This window comes from Alternaria burnsii (genome assembly GCF_013036055.1).
Source record: "Alternaria burnsii strain CBS107.38 chromosome Unknown 746, whole genome shotgun sequence".
NCBI classification, from domain to species: Eukaryota; Fungi; Ascomycota; class Dothideomycetes; order Pleosporales; family Pleosporaceae; genus Alternaria; species Alternaria burnsii.
In genome coordinates, this window is record NW_024066109.1 from 2,036,142 (window position 1) to 2,053,257 (window position 17,116).

Below are 17,116 nucleotides of genomic sequence, written 5' to 3' on the forward strand. Positions count from 1 at the left end.
CAACTGATACTCGGAAAGTGAGTTGGGGGATATTCTAGTGGTGTAGGCTATCTTAAAATGGAAAATAGCGCAGTAAGTTTGGAGAAGAAGCGAGGCTGTGCTACGGTGTTGCTTCGATGACTTCGACGACCCCACCTCGGTGCCGGTCTTGCTCCACACGTTCGCTCAGAGCGTCCCGCCGGCAATATCATCCCGCGACTTTATGCATATCGCACCTATGTCACCGCCGTGTCAGGCGAGCCCATTCGCGGAGCTCTGGCAAGAGGGGAAGTCTGGTTGCGAATCCCACGAGATACATTCATGTGCCGTGAGAAGCTTCGTGTTGGACTGCGAGTCTTAAGAAGGAATGAATAGCCGCAGCGTCCAGGTTGTGACCATTCTCCATTATTTGTGCAAGACCGCGAAATCATGGGCAGCGAAATCGAGCAGTTGAAGGCTATAGTGGAGAAGCTACAGGCGGAAGTGACGCGTTTGAGTGGTACGTGATTAGTCAGCCATCGATTAGCCTCTGCGTGGCTAGCTAACGGAACGTTAGATCAGGAGGACATCCGCAAGCTCCAGTACACGTACGGTTACTATCTCGACAAGTGTCTATACAAAGAGGTGAGTAGACTGACATCGTTTCTCTGAACAAAAGCTAAATGTATCAGGTCGCCAATCTATACGCTGACCATCCAGACACATGCGTTGAGTTCCTTGGGGGCCGATACAATGGCAAAGAGGGCGTACAAAGACTGTACATCGGTCGATTCGCCAATTCCTTCGTAGCTGGGCGTAATGGCCCTGTTTATGGCTTTCTCCTTGATCATCCACAGATGCAAGGCATAGTCGACGTCAATCCCGAAGGCACACGTGCAAAAGGCCGCTTCCGCAGTATGATGTCGGCTGGTACCCACGATAGCATCAAGGACACACACCCTCGCGGCCTGGTACAATGGTGGGAGGGCGGAGTATATGAGAACGAGTACATAAAAGAGAACGGCGTATGGAAGATCTTCAGGCTGAAGTACTTCCCCTTTTGGCACGCGACATTCGAAAAAGGTTGGGCACACACCAAGCCCAACTACGTGCCGTTCCTCTCGAAAACGTATCCAGAAGATCCAAATGGGCCAGATGTGCTGTGCGATCATCCGATGCTCTGGCCAGACACGCGCGTTGTGCCCTTCCACTACAAGCACCCTGTCACTGGTGAGCAAGTGGCCGACGACGATCTTAGAGCTCCACACTTTGGAAAAGACCCTTCAACGAGCACTCCTCCGCTCGTGCTGAGCAAACCAAAATCGGAGATGAATGGTACGGCTTAGGTATAGTACTGCACACATCACTAACGGATATGTTTTATGGCAAGCAAATAATAACTCGATATCATCGCAGCCTTTGCTAGCCGCGGATTACGTCTTTTTGCAGCTCTAATTTGCAGCTCTAATGAATAAGAGGTACCATAAAGAGTCGTGTTGCACCCGTCTTTTCACTCGTCTCTTTCTCATCGATTGGTAAAGTGGTGACTTCCCACCACGCTTACGCGTCTCCAACGTTGTTGTGTGTAGTATCCGTTTAGGCATTTCAGTCTCGTGTGCTAACCATATTTTGCCACCAGTGCATGACATTACACGTGCCCGAACACGTACGACCAACATATGTTAAACCTAAGCTCTCTTCTTCGGACCAAACGTGCCGCTGTCGGTCCTGTGCGGTCTGATCAGTCCGGGCTTAAGAACCCCTGTAGCCACCACCATCTACCCCGCAAGCTCACTTCCCCACATGCTTACTCGTGACTTCCGAGCACGGCAGTACATCTCGTACCAAACACTTGCATACCCTGCTCCAGAGGTCTAATCATAACAATGGGGTCGAGCTGCGATGCCAAACTTCGCCATCAGTTGACAGCACACCATGGCGCACATATTCTCCCTCGCTACACCTGCATCCCCAGCCTATAATAAAGGAAGCCGATCCGGTGATCAGGTCAAGTTCCCAGAGAGTGGCTTTTTCCAAGGCTTCAATAAGCCGTCACGACTTGAAGCCGACATCTTCGAGCTCGAGACGACTGGTACAGTAGGTGTAGTATTTTGCTCGATATATAGAGCCTGAAGCTCAGTGCTTCCAGATTCCTAGAGACATAAACGGCACCTTCTTTCGCATACAACCTGACCACCGCTTTCCACCTCTGTTTGAAGAAGACATACACTTCAATGGTGATGGCTCAGTATCTGCATTCAGGTTTGAGAATGGCCACGTCGACTTCAGACAGCGATATGTACATACCGATCGCTTCAAAGCGGAAACAAAAGCGCGCAAATCACTACTGGGACGGTACAGAAATCCTTACACAGATAACGAGATGGTGAAAGGCATCATCAGAACAGCGTCGAATACTAACATCATCTTCTGGCGCGGAGTGTTGCTAGCGACGAAGGAAGACGGGCCACCTTTTGCCATGGACCCGGTCACGCTCGAGACAATTGGCCGGTATGATTTCGACGGCCAAGTACAATCCCCGACGTTCACTGCGCATCCGAAGTTCGACCCGGATACTGAGGAGATGGTTTGCTATGGCTATGAAGCCGGAGGTAACGGGTACGATGCTAGTTGCGACATTGTGGTGTACACGATTGATAAAGACGGGAAAAAGACTGAAGAATGCTGGTACAAGGCACCATTTTGCGGAATGATACATGACTGCGCCATCACGAAGAATTATCTGATCCTACCACTCACTCCAATCAAAGTCAACGCGGAGAGGCTCAAGAAAGGTGGCAATCACTTTGCTTGGGATCCCGATGAAGATCAGTGGTATGGCATCGTGCCTCGCCGTAATGGGAAGCCAGAGGATATCGCCTGGCTACGTGCTGACAATGGTATGAGACCCACACAAAGTGATATCGCATGGGATATATGCTAATGCTACCAGGCTTTCATGGCCACGTTGCCGGCTCCTACGAAGACTCTTCGGGAAATATCGTCGTTGACCTTACTATAGCCTCTGACAATGTCTTCTACTTCTTCCCACCAGACAGCCAAGCAGATACGCCCATGACGCTACTTCAGCGTAACAAGCTCGTCTCCGATACTTACCGCTGGGTCTTTGATCCCAAGACTCCTACCAACACGCGAGTGCAGCCACACAAACTCTTCGGTACCAACGGCGAGTTTTCGCGCATCGACGATCGAGTGTTGACGAAGAAGTACAACCACTTCTGGCAATGCAACATAGACCCAAGTAAGCCGTACGACTTCCAGAAGTGTGGCCCCCCAGCTGGTGGGCTTTTCAATGTGTTGGGTCATTATGAGTGGGAGAGCGGGAAGAAAGACACTTTCTGGGCAGGCCCGACATGCACGTTCCAAGAACCCGTATTCGTACCCAAAGCTTCATCTTCTCCAGCGGATCTCGTTGAAGGCGAGGGATATATCATGGCGTTGCTCAACCATCTTGATGTTTTGCGCAACGATATCCTTATTTTTGATGCGCAGAACCTCTCACAAGGTCCGCTGGCGGTTATACATCTGCCGGTGAAATTGCGCTTGGGCTTACATGGTAACTTCATCGAGCAGAAAGACATTGACGAATGGGCTGAGAAGAGGAGGGAGGGTGGCGAGATTGGACCAGCGGTACCGGCGAAGGAGATGTTGCCATGGCAGAAGAAGATGGCGGAGGAGGAAGGCCTTGGAAGCGCAGTGCCAGTACCTGGGAAGGGGGTTGGGAACGGATTTAATGGTACGATTGGAATCAACGGTCACTGAGTTCGCATCGAAGACGAGCCATCGAGTAATTGTCACCAGTACAAATTTGCTTTGTTGATCTCAGCTCTCTGTCAACCACGGTCTGAATGTTTTGATTGCCGAAGCGCAATTGGTCGTACATGTCATAACATTACTACAGTGAACAGAAAGTCTGATCCGCTTGCTACTTGTGAGCTTTCTCGGTTTTTGGTAATCAATTTACGATCGATTGAGCGCTTTCGTGCAGTTTCGCTCCGCTCGGCAAGAAATTCTTATGACGAAGAGAGGGTTGGCCCTAAGCTTCCACAGCAGTATTGCGACCAATGGAAGCGCCTCTGGAGTGAAAGGACGCACAGGTGTGATACTCTCATCATTGCTCTCCCATTTGTGGGTCTAATCGAGTGACTTGGAGCGCCATGAATGCACCCACCTCCTTGCATGGACCAGTCCAACCCCTAGAACCACAGTCTTGTGAGCTCCACTTTCGCTTCTCAACCCGAGACTCGTCACAACTTCCAATCAAGAGATTCACCTGACCCCGATTTAGGATCGAGTACCAGCTCCTGTTACGCTATAACTCGGTACCATCAACTGGTAATTTGGTCGCCCAGAGAGGAAGAGCCACTCGAGAATTCCGCATTCCATACCAAACCCAAACAAACTGGTGCTCTCGGTTGAGAAACATGGCAAGTACAAAAAGCCTTATCACTTTTCAGTCAAAGCCTGCCGGTCAACCATCACCCACAGGCACTCTCAATACTGTTCTGCTATCGTCCTCCAGTATGAATCGTAAGGCATGGCGAAAAGCTCGCAAGTCCGCTAGGAAGACAATAGGAGACGTCGTAGTTTCTGATGCCGAAGATCAGAAAAAAGCTCACAACGAAGGACTATCCACCGAGCCACGATTAGCCGAAGACACGATCGAATACGAGTGCTGCATCTGCGGAGACGACTTCCCATTCTCAGCTGGTGTTGCTCATTGCGAAGAGCACTTCACATGCAACAGCTGCGTTGTCGATGCGTACAACGCTGCAATCGCCGACATCGAGGCTTTTCCAGCTCAGTGCTGCAGTCCCTTTCCTCGCCCCTTCGTCGAGCATCTTTTGAGTCCCAAGGTACGCGTGGCATATTCACTTAAAGCAGAAGAATACTACACGTCGCGTGCTATTCGCGTCTACTGTGTTAATGAGCAGTGTCGCTTATATATTCCGAAAAGCTGCGTGGAAGATGATCATCCTCTGTTTACGGTGGCACGCTGCAGCTGTGGAACCAACACCTGTGTCGGTTGTAAAAATGAGTGGGAAGATGAGGAGCACCGGTGTACCGATTCCGTGGACGATACGGCGAGACCAGAATGGCTACCGGAGTACTCAGCTAGCTGCCGCGCAAAGTCGTGTCCGAATTGCCGTATGTGGATGGAGCACAAGGAAGCTTGCAACCACATGACCTGTCACTACTGTCATCATGAGTTCTGCTTCGTTTGTCTTCAGCCTTGGACTAGCGAGGGCTTCCATCAGGACGCCGGTTGCCCTTCGTACGGAGACCCAGATGAAGGGTACGACAACGAGGGATACGAGCTGGGTGGTCGAGGCCTACACCGAGACACTGGTTATAACCGCATGGGGCTCAACCGATTTGGTCAGCGACAACTGAGCCACGCTGTTGTGGAAGAAAGTGCAGCCAGCGAACACGATCAGCATTCGGACAACGAGGACCTGGATTACGATGAGTACGAGATAGCCTATGCTGATGAAGAACAATGGGTAGACGACGCACAATTTGGAGATAACGAGCGAGCAGACGGAATTGCGCCTCAGATCGAGATTGAGTGGGGAGAACCAGTACAGGGTGGTAGGCCATGGGACGAAGAACTGGATGCAGAACAAGACGTGCAAATCCTCAACTTCGACAACTCCTGGCGATTGGAGCTTGTTCCTTTCACAGATGAAGCAAACCCAGTCGAAGCTACAATTGTGGCTTCGCGGGATCTGGCACCAGCATCTCGGCGACACTCACAGACATCGCCACCACCCGATTCTGTCCGTCAACAAATTCGTCTCGCCCGACGCGTCCCGATTCTTGCTCCGAATCCGCATCCCGAAAACAGCGTCTTCAGTGAAGGTACCCCAAGTTTTCAGCAGCTGGAGTGTAGTCATTCGTGGCACCGGCACTTGCGATTATCACAGACAGAATATTTGTACGCGCACTGTCTGGGTTGTCACTATATCACGGGCAACTGGACAAATTACTGCTCCGCTTGCGGCGTGGTCGCCTGCGACTGGTGCACGTACGACTTTCGGGGGCGTTTTGTGAGTATGTGGGAGCATGCAACGGGGTTGCTTGATGTATTGATTTGGGCTGAGAAGGGTGTGGTGCCGTTCAAGACTGAGCGTCGTAATGCATTGAAACAACTGGAGGATGAGCTGTGGGCCGATTGCGATGAGGACATATTGGGTCTGGCTACAATGTTGGAGGTTTACGAGACTCAACTATTTGAGCTGCAGCCGTATCTGTACTGGGACTTTGGAATTCGGCTTATGTTCGAAGAGCTGGAGCTGCGAATGTGGAAGGAATACTGCGCTGTTACTGAGGAGGATGTGGGAATACCAGGGCTTACGCTGACGTTTGATCTTGCAACGAACCCTTTTGCACCCTTACACTGGGACAGTTAATCTAGATTTGAGCTTCATGTAGAAATGATCAGGAATACGACTTCGAACTCGATCCGGCTCCCTTGCTAGCATTTGAGGACAATGTATGATACTCGAGGCAAGCAGACGCACGCGGGCTGGTTGCCATAATGTGAAAAGCACTGTGGCTTATTCTGGTAGCTAACCAAGAAGATGGAGGAGTATATAGCTGAATAGTACCTTCGTCTTGTAGGGGTTGATGATGTCATAGCGTGATATTTTCGCGTGTCAGGATACCCGTCTTCCCGACTTCGTTCCATCCGTCATCAACGATAGACGTCAATATTACAGCCCGTGTTTCTCGGCCATACGACCTAGCCTGTTTCTCTCGCTTTCTGTTATCCTTTTCCTGTTTCCTTCTCATTTGTTCATGTACGTTCAGTCTTTATCTCCTCTTCGCACTGCATATAGCAAATTGCATGATTTCTGGGGAAATTTTACTTCCCATCGCCCCTTCCTAGGGTGAGCGGACGGCCATAGATTAGCGCCTGTGTGATGGCTGCTTCCCAGGTCAGATGGGAGAACCCGCATTTGTGGGGAGTCTGAAGGTTGCACGCGACCACCAACCTTAAATCGACGCCCTGAATGCGGCCGTTTTGGCGCTCGAGAAGGACGTTCGTGTCGTGGGACGCTTCATGTTTGTGTGGTACGTGTGTGCATGTAGGGCAACGTTGCCGTTCGCCACTGTGAGGTATACCTTTCCAGGCGCGAAATTGTGCAAATCTATCTTCTGGGGGACAATTTTACAGTTTGCTAGGGGCAATGTAAGATCCTAGGGATGCAGCGCACGTGGTGGAGATGACTGAAACACATTGGAAGTTGAGAAAGAACTGGAGGGTTGAGTGGCGACTTTGGAAACTATGATTACACGAGGCTGGTAGAGTCTGCAGCATGTGATGAATATACAGGGGCCTTTCTTTGGTTGGCTTATGTGAAAGTGGACTAAACTTACCACTATCACCACTGGGTTCGCTGTTTCAGACCTACACTCATCAAACTCATTTGCCTTCCAATGAACAACTCGGTAAGCAAGACCTAATGGATTGAACAAGACAGTATGACGATAGCCTACTTAGCCACAACTTATAAGAAAACGTGCAGAATTGAAGTGAGAAATGCCTTCTTATCCAAGCAGTGTGTTTTACATGTTGCTACCATGCGACGCAAAATATCGGATTGGGACGCTCTGTATCGAGCATGCAGGATTATCTACAATATTACTGGAGAGATATTGAGTGGATCTATGCATGAGTCCTGATGGATGATGCACCTTCTTCTCGACGCGAGGGCAGAGTCCTTGGTTACCTCCGCGGATTCGAATTAAATTTGTAGCAAACTACTTACATGGACATGGAGAAGAGCTTGTAGAAGCCTCTGTCAGGCTTGGTGGAGGTCGAATCATGCAGAGAAAATGCGTAAGAGTCGATCTTGTAAAGGGCTGTGTATTGCATGATGGAACCAGCCACGAAAAGGGTAAAGCGTAGTTGGCGATTAGCTCGAGAATGTGGGGGCAGCGTGTCACATGCCACACCTTTGTCTCTGTTTGAGCCATGTGAATGCGTGTTGGAGGTGTCGGCTGAGCCTAGGTGGTCTAGAGGGTTGTCATCCGTACGATGCTCTCGCAGTGAGGCTGGCGGGCGAGCGTGGCGGTGGTGAGAAGAAGCATGCGCGGATAGGCTTGGAAGCTGTTCGCAGAGAGTCATTACTGCATGCAGAGAGAGTGGCAGAGAAAAGTGCAGGAGGGAGTAGAGAGGGCAAAGGCCTAGGGCTGGTGCATAGTCAAAGTCATGATAACGCTGGTGGTTGCTGGATGGGCGGGCTGGGAGTGGGGAAGGTGGCATGGCGCTTCGCGAAGCGGTGATTGGCGTGGACCCATGTCTGGCCACGCCAAGTTTCCGTTCGGCTCTAACCTGGCTTCCCTGTTCCCTTCTCCATCATAAGATAGCGCCGCCGCCCATGTGACCATCTCTCGTCCACGGTGCACTCATCGCCTCGTGATTCAAGTCGGTCGTTCAACTGTGCTGATAATCCTGCCTGAAGCAATTCCCAAGTCTGCGATTTTCAAGGTAAGAAGCTTTCTGTTCTTTTTCTCGTTCCCGAAAGTGTGCATCCGCCCGGTCGACCACCGCTTGTCGAGGGTCGTCACGCCTTCGCCCGTCACCTGATATCGCGGACCCATTGGAACTTCGCAGTCGAGCCTTGTACCATCGGTGAGTTCGCATCATGGTCGTTTTCGCGGAATGGTCGGAACGCTGCGCATAGGCCTGCGCATTCCCTCAGCGCCTCTCCACGCCATCGAGCCCGTCGAGACAATGGCATCGGGCGTCGTGGTTGCCTCGAGCCCGCACCTCGCTGGCTGTGGTGGTGTTGCTCGGCATCCCGCACTTGGTGGACGCGCGCATCCACCACGAAACGACGCACGACGCCATTGTGCACTCCGGACGACCCACCCGCTCGCACGATACGATGGCCCTCTTTTGAGTAGTGACAGCTCCGTCTTACAACAACGGGCAGCTCGACGCGCCCCAATCGCCTGCCTGCTATGCCTCTTGTCGCACCGCTTTGACCTACTCAGCTGCTCGCGCCCGTGCTAATGTTTGTCGAACCTAGGCCTCTGTATGCGTCCCCCAAGCGCATGATTGCTACATCAAGTCCTCATCCGGATTGCGCGTGAACTGGTGGGCAAAGCGCCACTTGTTGCTCCCCCTCCCCGCCGCGGTGTTTGCGCCTACGACTCACGCTTCGAGCGCGTCCCGTCTGCCTCTTTCACCAACCTCCAATACGTCACCCGCCCGATTCGCTACCATTGGCCCTGTCCATCTCAGACTTCACCCTCTGAGTAACCGCGCGCAGAAGCCTTGCATCGGCCCCAGCGTACCTACAGGCCATACTCTACACTTTCAGATACCCCGCCAGATACCATGGCCGATACTGCCGGCTACCCTACAGACGGCAAGCTGGATGCCCACAACGTGCACACCAACAACAAACGGAAGCGCGACACGCGCGATCAGGGCCTGAACCGACCCGCTCCCCACACCGCCAACAACGACCTGACCGACCAAGCGACTGCCTCGTTCCTTGCCGCGCACAACGCTGCCGACGACGACATGCAGCAGCAGTTTGACGTGCACCACAACGGTGGGACCAACACGGCAAGTGTTGGCGATACTGCTGCAGCCGCGCTTGCCTACCATCAGATGACGGTACCCCAAGCAACCGAGCTCCAGTTCCAAACGCAAAACTCGGGGGATGGCTCTTTCAGTATGGGAGACCAAAACCAACAACAAACGGGCATGCAGGACTTTAGCCTCGAAGCCTTGAAGGCTGCCACACAGACGGGCCGTCCCGGTCAAACAGCACCCAGCGACTCGCCACCGCAAAGCGCCACCCACAAGCCTCAAGTCGGCACAGAAGAGTGGCACAAGGTACGGAGGGATAATCACAAAGAAGGTAGGCGTCTGTACACACATTTGAAGCTGCAATCACTTACAGACACGCAGTCGAACGCCGCCGCCGCGAGACCATCAACGAAGGCATCAACGAACTCGCCAAGATCGTTCCCGGCTGCGAAAAAAACAAGGGATCTATTCTGCAACGAGCAGTGCAGTTCATTACCCAACTCAAAGAGAACGAGCAACAAAATATCGAGAAATGGACACTCGAGAAGCTACTCACCGAGCAAGCCATCACCGAGCTCAGCGCGAGTTGCGACAAGTTCAAAGCCGAATGCCAACGGGCATGGGACGAGTGCCAGATCTACAAGCGCGCATGTGAAAACAACGGCATCCTGCCTGACGAGATCAAAGAGCGTCAGGAGAACGGCGAACAGACGGGAGCGAATCCCATGTAGAGCACGGAAGAAACGTCATCTGATTAGTGGTTGGATTGGGTCCGACCCGGCCCGTCTAGCCCAGCTCTCCATCGACCATGTCCTGTCGACACGATGTTGATGATACCTTGTTAGCTATGATCGGGGACTATACATGTGTACTTCATTTCTTGACCTGTCGGTCTACTGTTCATCCCGCGCACTTTTAGTGTGGCTGATTATCTTATTTATTTGGCGTACAGTGGGGGGGTATCACTCGCTCTTTTGGTACGGGCTTTTTGGTGTTGTCTGCATATGGTGGTGCAACTGGGATAAGGTAGGCCTCCTTCGTACAAACAACGGAGGCTTCTCTTACGTATTCAGCGGCACGTTTTACAGCAAGGAGGAGTTCTTCAATGACATAGTATTCTCGGTGACCTTTTTCCAAATCATGGTGTGATATGTGCTGGCCATTTGTATTGTCGACTTGGTAGTTGCACGACGTTTCTTCTGGTGTGTTTCCACATGAATCGCGCTATCGGAACCCTGCTTATCCGTTAGCGGACGGCGCATCCCACCTGCCTCGCATGCACATAGCGATTCATTCTCTTGAACCGCGAAGACACGTCTCCTACCACATCCACGATATTTCCGAGGCAGCAGTCATGATCAGCACGTGAACGGGCTCCCGGACATGGTGGGCGTAACACGTTTCCACCCGACCCTGACCCCACATCCAGATAATACGCGCGACCGACCATGGCCAACAACGAGGTGCCCGAGGAGCCGCTTGTGCCTCCTGTTCTGGACGCAGCTGAGCTGATTGGCAATTCGGGCGCTGATTTTCCCGTCATCGAGGCCGAGCCAGAGGAAGAGCTCAACCTGGCGCTCGATACTGCCGAACAGCAGCGCATATTGCTTCAACAAGACGAAGACCAACCCCAAGCCGGGCCTCCCCTTACGCTGCCAGCACGCCCCGGCCTGCAACGCGGCAATTCAGTCCCTACACCTGCGCCGAATCTCCCTCCTCCCGCACCGCCTGTACCGCCACCAGACACCCCACAGAATGACTCGCTTTCGCTGGCGCAATTGCAGAACCTCGTGAGGGGCCTACCAAAGGTCGAGCCTGCGCCATACGCCTTTACCTACGATGACGCCTCGTTCTTCGAAGAGGAGCTGGAGGAGTGGTTCTCGTACGCAGTCGAGGAGCAGGCTATGCTGCTGAAAACCCAGGCATCCTATTCGTTGGAATGGAGCGCATTCCATGGGTTGAACGACGTGTCCAATGGCGAAGATGGCTTGGACTGGGCTAAGGCGACGACAACACAACACAACGACTTTGTGAAACATTCATTAGGAGGACTGAAGGACGCAGATCCCGTCATGAGGCTAAAGAAGCTGGAAGCATTGGTCTACGTCCTCCTTGGGTGCTGGCATGAGACTGCAGGACTACCAGAACCAGCGGCGGACGAGGCAAAAGCGTCAGGCACAACGTCAGCACGCAGCGCCGCATACGTCAAATCGGGAAAGCAAGCCTCGCTCATCAAGCGCAACGTACACCTGCTCGCCGATAATAATGGTGTGCAGGCCATCGTCGATGCACTCAGCTCTTCGCTTCTGAGAGCATGTGGGGTGGAAGTCACACCCGAAGCTCAGCGTGATTCCAAGGAGGCCGAACGACGCGAGATCTGGTGTGGGATGACTGCCGTCTACGTCTTACTGGAAGTTGCGCGCGACGAGGAAAAGACAAAGAACAGCCTCAAACTCAGAAGCGCCATTCTTGACCTTGAGAAGCCAGGCCTTCTTATGCTTTTCGTTGATCTCATCGCAAAATTACGGTGGGACGAGTCAATTAACCTGCCTCTTAGTAAGATTTCACTGCTGCTCTGGAAGACGATGCTGGTGACTTTCGGTGGTCTCGCCGAAGTTAGCAAGGTCAAAAAGACTTTCAACGACAACAAGCTCGAGTCGGAGGATTCCAAGGGTCAGCCACTCATCACTGCCTCGCCTCTTGATTACCACCTCTTCAGGCAGGAGATAAGCTCCAAGTACCCTGCGTACAATCCTCCTCTTCCCATATTTCCTCTTGAGCCAGAAAACAACTCCATCTTGCCACCGCTAAAGAATCATCCAAACAAGGTAGCTGGCAATCATGTCTTCGGCTCAGGACTTGGAGACACAAATGGCAATAGTACGTCCATTCTGCACCAGCCGGTACATATTGCGACCCCGGCGCCCTCGCCTCCTCCCTCGCCTGCAGGCCCTGGCGGCAAGGGCGGGAAGAAGCAGAACTACCAGACAAACCAAATGTTCCCATTCTTATATCCGCCACTCGACGAATCTAGTAACAAACTGGGTGGAAAGGGCTCAACCGACCTGCAGGACCTTCTTGTAGGACGCAAATGGGAAGGCTCGGACATACCTGCATCCATCTTGGAGGCCGCAGAGCTCTTCGCTCAACGCATGAAGGCCACGCGTGCGATGAAGCAGCTATGGGAGGAGCGTGTCGCATTTATGAAGTACGAGCGCGGTTGGACCGGTCCTGACGACAATCCTGATATTGAGGAACTGTCGCTTGAGCCCAAAGACGAAGCGCCACCAAAGAAATTTGAACCTGGTAGTTGTGAGGAGCGACTGCATTTGGTCGAGGAGTTGTATCGGATCGCACTTCCCAACTTGCAGTCACTAATCATCGTGTTGATCAAAGCTATCCTTGCGCATGTCACGGCGCTCGTCACGCAATCCAGCGGCGCGAATGGACTACAGAGCGGCTTCCAATTCCAGGACAATCAGAACGGTACGACAGCCGGTCGACCCGACATGAGTGGCATGAACGGTCATGGTAATCCGTTAGCCACCAATGAGGAGCTTGACGCAATGCGCACACAAGAGGTTCTCGACAAAGCAGTTACAGGCACCTTGATATTGATCCTGAAATGGTTCAAAGTCTCTCACATCCTGAAATTCGAGTACATCACGCAGCTACTGGTCGATTCCAGCTACGTCCCGTTGATCTTGAAGCTACTACAACTGCAAGAGGTTGAAAAAATCGTAAACTTCAAGAGTGAGCAGGAAGAGCTCAACTTCTTCAGCTTTTGTCGAACACATTCCAGGAATGTATCTGAAGAAGACCATATTGAGGGCCGTCAAGGAGAAGCGTACAACGGCGAATCAGACGAGGATGATGCCGTCCCACCTCCAATCCGCCTATCTAGAGAAGATTCAAATGAATCAGGACTCGAGCCAGCCCTACCGCTTGCTCAACTTCAACCTCCAGAGGTTGACGAGCTTGGCTTCCCTACCAACGAATTGCCGAAAGAACCCATCACCAACTTCTCATGGCGCGCGTTCTTTACATCCATCAACTACCTTCGCATTATGCAAAAGATCTGCAAGAACAAGGCACATCGTAATCTCATGCTAGTGTCTTACAAGTCTTCACAGTTCCTTCGCAAGAGTTTGAAGGTACCACAACCGGAGCTGCGTCTGTATACGCTCAAGCTTTTCAAAAACCAAGTTCCTTACTGTGGCCGCAAGTGGCGACAATCCAACATGCGCGTCATCACTGCGGTGTATCTACACTGCAGACCTGAACTCCGAGACGACTGGCTAGCCGGGAGTGATGTGGATGCCGAGGTCGACGAGAGCGTCCCGCTTGAGCAAGCTTTGCGATCACTCACTCACTGGCACAACCTCAAGCGTTATCCAGAGAGCTTAGGCGCCAAACCCGGTGTCCTAGAGGAGGAACAAGACTTCTTCCGCAACGAGCTTGAGAAGATGGACTGGGGTGATGAGGCTGCGAATGAAGGAGAGCTTGAGCATGGCTGGGGGGATCTTCAGGTTGAGGGTTGGTGAACATCTTGCACCCCTCGCCCCTGAACATGCCAATGCCTTGCACATTCCTCAATCTGATATCCAGCCTGGATATCGCGTTAACATCTTGAGTAGATGATTCGCAACGCGCGCAATTTCTGGAGCGCCCCAAATACCAGGTACATCGGCGCAGACAAGCAGTACGAGGTGGAAGACTGACCAGACCGTCTCTTGCGCGGTCCATCTCGGAGCCGGCTGCCAAGACATGGCCAGGTGCAATCAAACCAAAGCGGGTTTCCCGGTGGGATATTCATAGCGAGCTGGAGGAACTCGTCAAGGCGTCGACGCGCGAGGATAGCGATGGGGATGGTGACGAAAATGCAAAGGGCGGATACCCTGATTCGACAGGAACTGATGGGCAAAACTTTCAAGTTAATGACGGCTGGCAGAGAAAAGGGACCAGGGAACTGCAACGCGAGAGGAGAGCGAAAAGCGAGGCTACTGCTTCTGGTCCTGAGACTGTATAATATTTAGCCATTGTATGGGGATGGTGCGACACGCGACTCTGCATCTTTTAGTTGCAGGCTATTGTTCTAGCCAAGGATACCCGTTGAGTTCGATAACATTCAGAAATTACTCGCAACAGATGTCGTATTATTCGAATGAATGTAGAAAACTTGGGTGTGATGTAAAGATGGGGTTGGTGGATATTCAATTGCCGCGGCGTTTGAAGCTATTCTCGTCGTCATCCAACCTTACACGTTTAGAGTGAACAACAGTTCACCGCATCTGAGCTAGCACAGCGTGTGGCTAGGTAGTCCGAGAATGGGACTCCGCCAATTAGCCATCTGTGTATCCGGCTTACCTACTGAAGGTCCGCAAAAGAAGAAATGCGGCCCGCCTTGCCTGACTCGGGTTGGCACTACCCCGAGCTCTCGATCCCCACAGGTTGGGGTTGGCTAAAAGACGTCGGCGTCTGCTCTTTTGCCGGAGTTAATCTTGCTCATACTCTTCGCAATCCTCGTTGCCATCTTTGTAGTGCTTCATCTTGCATTCGCAGCTTTTGATTTCGTGTTTTCTTCCCGCATTGTACAAGTAATTAAACGCACGGCATCATGGCGAAGGTTTTCGATTATGCCGAGGGTTAGCCTCCAGTGCCCGCGATCCAACTCCAACTACCATAGCTAACTCGGATTCCAGTCGCACAGCACAACACAGCAGAGAGCTGCTGGGTGGTTCTCTACGGCAATGTTTACGATGTCACGCGCTTCATTCCTGAGCACCCCGGCGGCTCAAAAGTCATACTCCAACTTGCTGGCACCGACGCAACCGAAGAATACGACCCCATCCACCCACCCGGCATTCTCGAAGAAAATCTCGAAGCCTCGGATAAGCTCGGCACCATAAACCCAGACACGCTCCCAAAAGAGGAGAAGACACCAGAGGAGACTGGCGAGGCGCAAGACGAAGGACCCGTAGATCTGGACAGCTTACTGAATCTCGATGAAATAGAAGAGGTGGCAACGAAGCAAATACCTTACAAAGCATGGGCGTACTACTTCTCCGCAAGCGACGACCTCCAGAGCAAGTCCTTCAACAACAGCGTATATCGCAGTATACTCCTACGACCCCGCGTCTTTGTCGACTGCACCCGCTGCGACACATCCACGTCCTTCATCGGCAACTCGGTCAAGCTCCCCATCTATGTCTCTCCAGCAGCCATGGCGCGTCTCGCGCACCCAGACGGCGAATGGGGCATCGCACAAGCCTGCAGCCAATTTGGCGCCATGCAGATAATTAGCCAAAACGCGTCCATGACGCCTGAACAGATCGTCGCCGACGCCACACCAGGCCAGGTCTTTGGCTGGCAACTCTACGTGCAGAACGAGCGCGCCAAGAGCGAAGCCATCCTCGATCGTGTGAACAAACTTGACGCGGTCAAATTCATCTGCCTCACCCTCGATGCGCCAGTCCCCGGTAAGCGCGAACACGACGAACGCAGCAAAAACGTCGGCTCAAACCTCCCCGTGCGCGCCTCGGTCCAAGAATCACAATCGCTCTCCAAGACCAGCACGAGTGCGAAGACACCCACACAAGCCAGCGAGAACGAGAAGCCAAAGCCCAAATCAATGGGCATGGGCCAGTCCCTCTTCTGGGGCACAGCTGCAGATCTAACTTGGCGTTCTACCCTCCCCTGGCTCGCAAAACACACCACCAAACCCATCGTTCTGAAAGGAATCCAAACACACGAAGATGCTTATCTAGCCTCGCTCCACGCTCCAGCCGTCAAAGCCATCATCTTATCGAACCATGGTGGTAGGGCGCTGGATACAGCTCCACCTGCTGTACACACATTACTTGAGATTCGAAAATATTGTCCCGAGGTGTTTGATCGCATTGAAGTGTGGGTTGATGGAGGAATCAAGCGGGGAACGGACGTTGTCAAGGCCTTGTGTTTGGGGGCGAGGGGTGTGGGTGTGGGTAGGGCGGCGTTGTTTGGACTGGGAGCCGGAGGGAAGGAAGGAGTTGCGCGAGTGCTTGAGAGTGAGTCTTTCTCCTTTTTCAAAATTCAGAATGTGACATGCATGCTAACAGTCAAAACAGTTCTCAAAGCGGAGACTGAAACGTGTATGCGTCTACTTGGTGTGGAAAAGGTCGAGCAGTTGGGTATGCATTGCATCAACACACGTGCGGTTGAGCGCGACATCTGGGATGGACCGGGTCTGGAAAGGGCTGTCGTCAAGGCGAAGTTGTAAGAACGCATTTGGAGATAGCCTGGGAAAGGGAAAGAGAAAGAGAAAGCGAGACCGAGACCGAGAGAAGAGGATCCAAAACACAGGTCCTCACATTGGAGTTGATAAGACCTATTTTCTTGTGGTATCACGGCTGTATCAATGGATTTTTTTTCACTTCATTCCATATCATAGCGAGCCTCAGGCCGCGTGTTCCAAGTCGGTGATGACGAGTCTTTCCGTTCAGCTCTAGACCGTTGCGAGACCACGGCCAGCCGTGGGCCGCGTGTCCGTTATGGACTGACTCTTAGACACCAATGTCTCTGATGTAAGGCATGCCGATTGATGAA

General features: G+C 52.4%; 6 protein-coding genes across 6 annotated transcripts; all 6 read left to right on the forward strand.

The window, feature by feature from the left end:
- Nucleotides 1-408: 408 nt before the first annotated feature.
- GT037_003242 (uncharacterized protein) lies at nt 409-1,304 on the forward strand (the record flags this gene model as incomplete). Its single annotated transcript, XM_038928289.1, has 3 exons — nt 409-478; nt 536-603; nt 651-1,304. 3 exons carry the CDS (start codon nt 409-411, stop codon nt 1,302-1,304), a joined length of 792 nt encoding a protein of 263 aa, XP_038789567.1.
- Nucleotides 1,305-1,893: 589 nt separating this feature from the next.
- GT037_003243 (lignostilbene--dioxygenase isozyme iii) lies at nt 1,894-3,741 on the forward strand (the record flags this gene model as incomplete). The annotated part of the gene is made up of 3 exons (XM_038928290.1): nt 1,894-2,055; nt 2,108-2,858; nt 2,912-3,741. 3 exons carry the CDS (start codon nt 1,894-1,896, stop codon nt 3,739-3,741), a joined length of 1,743 nt encoding a protein of 580 aa, XP_038789568.1.
- A 662-nt stretch (nt 3,742-4,403) lies between these two features.
- GT037_003244 (uncharacterized protein) lies at nt 4,404-6,392 on the forward strand (the record flags this gene model as incomplete). The annotated part of the gene is made up of 1 exon (XM_038928291.1): nt 4,404-6,392. One exon carries the CDS (start codon nt 4,404-4,406, stop codon nt 6,390-6,392), a length of 1,989 nt encoding a protein of 662 aa, XP_038789569.1.
- A 2,939-nt stretch (nt 6,393-9,331) lies between these two features.
- On the forward strand, nt 9,332-10,263 carry GT037_003245 (uncharacterized protein; the record flags this gene model as incomplete). The annotated part of the gene is made up of 2 exons (XM_038928292.1): nt 9,332-9,863; nt 9,914-10,263. The coding sequence occupies 2 exons, from the start codon at nt 9,332-9,334 to the stop codon at nt 10,261-10,263; spliced, it is 882 nt and encodes a 293-aa protein (XP_038789570.1).
- A 717-nt stretch (nt 10,264-10,980) lies between these two features.
- GT037_003246 (n1221-domain-containing protein) lies at nt 10,981-14,561 on the forward strand (the record flags this gene model as incomplete). Its single annotated transcript, XM_038928293.1, has 2 exons — nt 10,981-14,068; nt 14,170-14,561. The coding sequence occupies 2 exons, from the start codon at nt 10,981-10,983 to the stop codon at nt 14,559-14,561; spliced, it is 3,480 nt and encodes a 1,159-aa protein (XP_038789571.1).
- A 588-nt stretch (nt 14,562-15,149) lies between these two features.
- Nucleotides 15,150-16,790, forward strand: GT037_003247 (l-lactate dehydrogenase; the record flags this gene model as incomplete). Its single annotated transcript, XM_038928294.1, has 3 exons — nt 15,150-15,177; nt 15,235-16,578; nt 16,639-16,790. 3 exons carry the CDS (start codon nt 15,150-15,152, stop codon nt 16,788-16,790), a joined length of 1,524 nt encoding a protein of 507 aa, XP_038789572.1.
- Nucleotides 16,791-17,116: the final 326 nt, after the last annotated feature.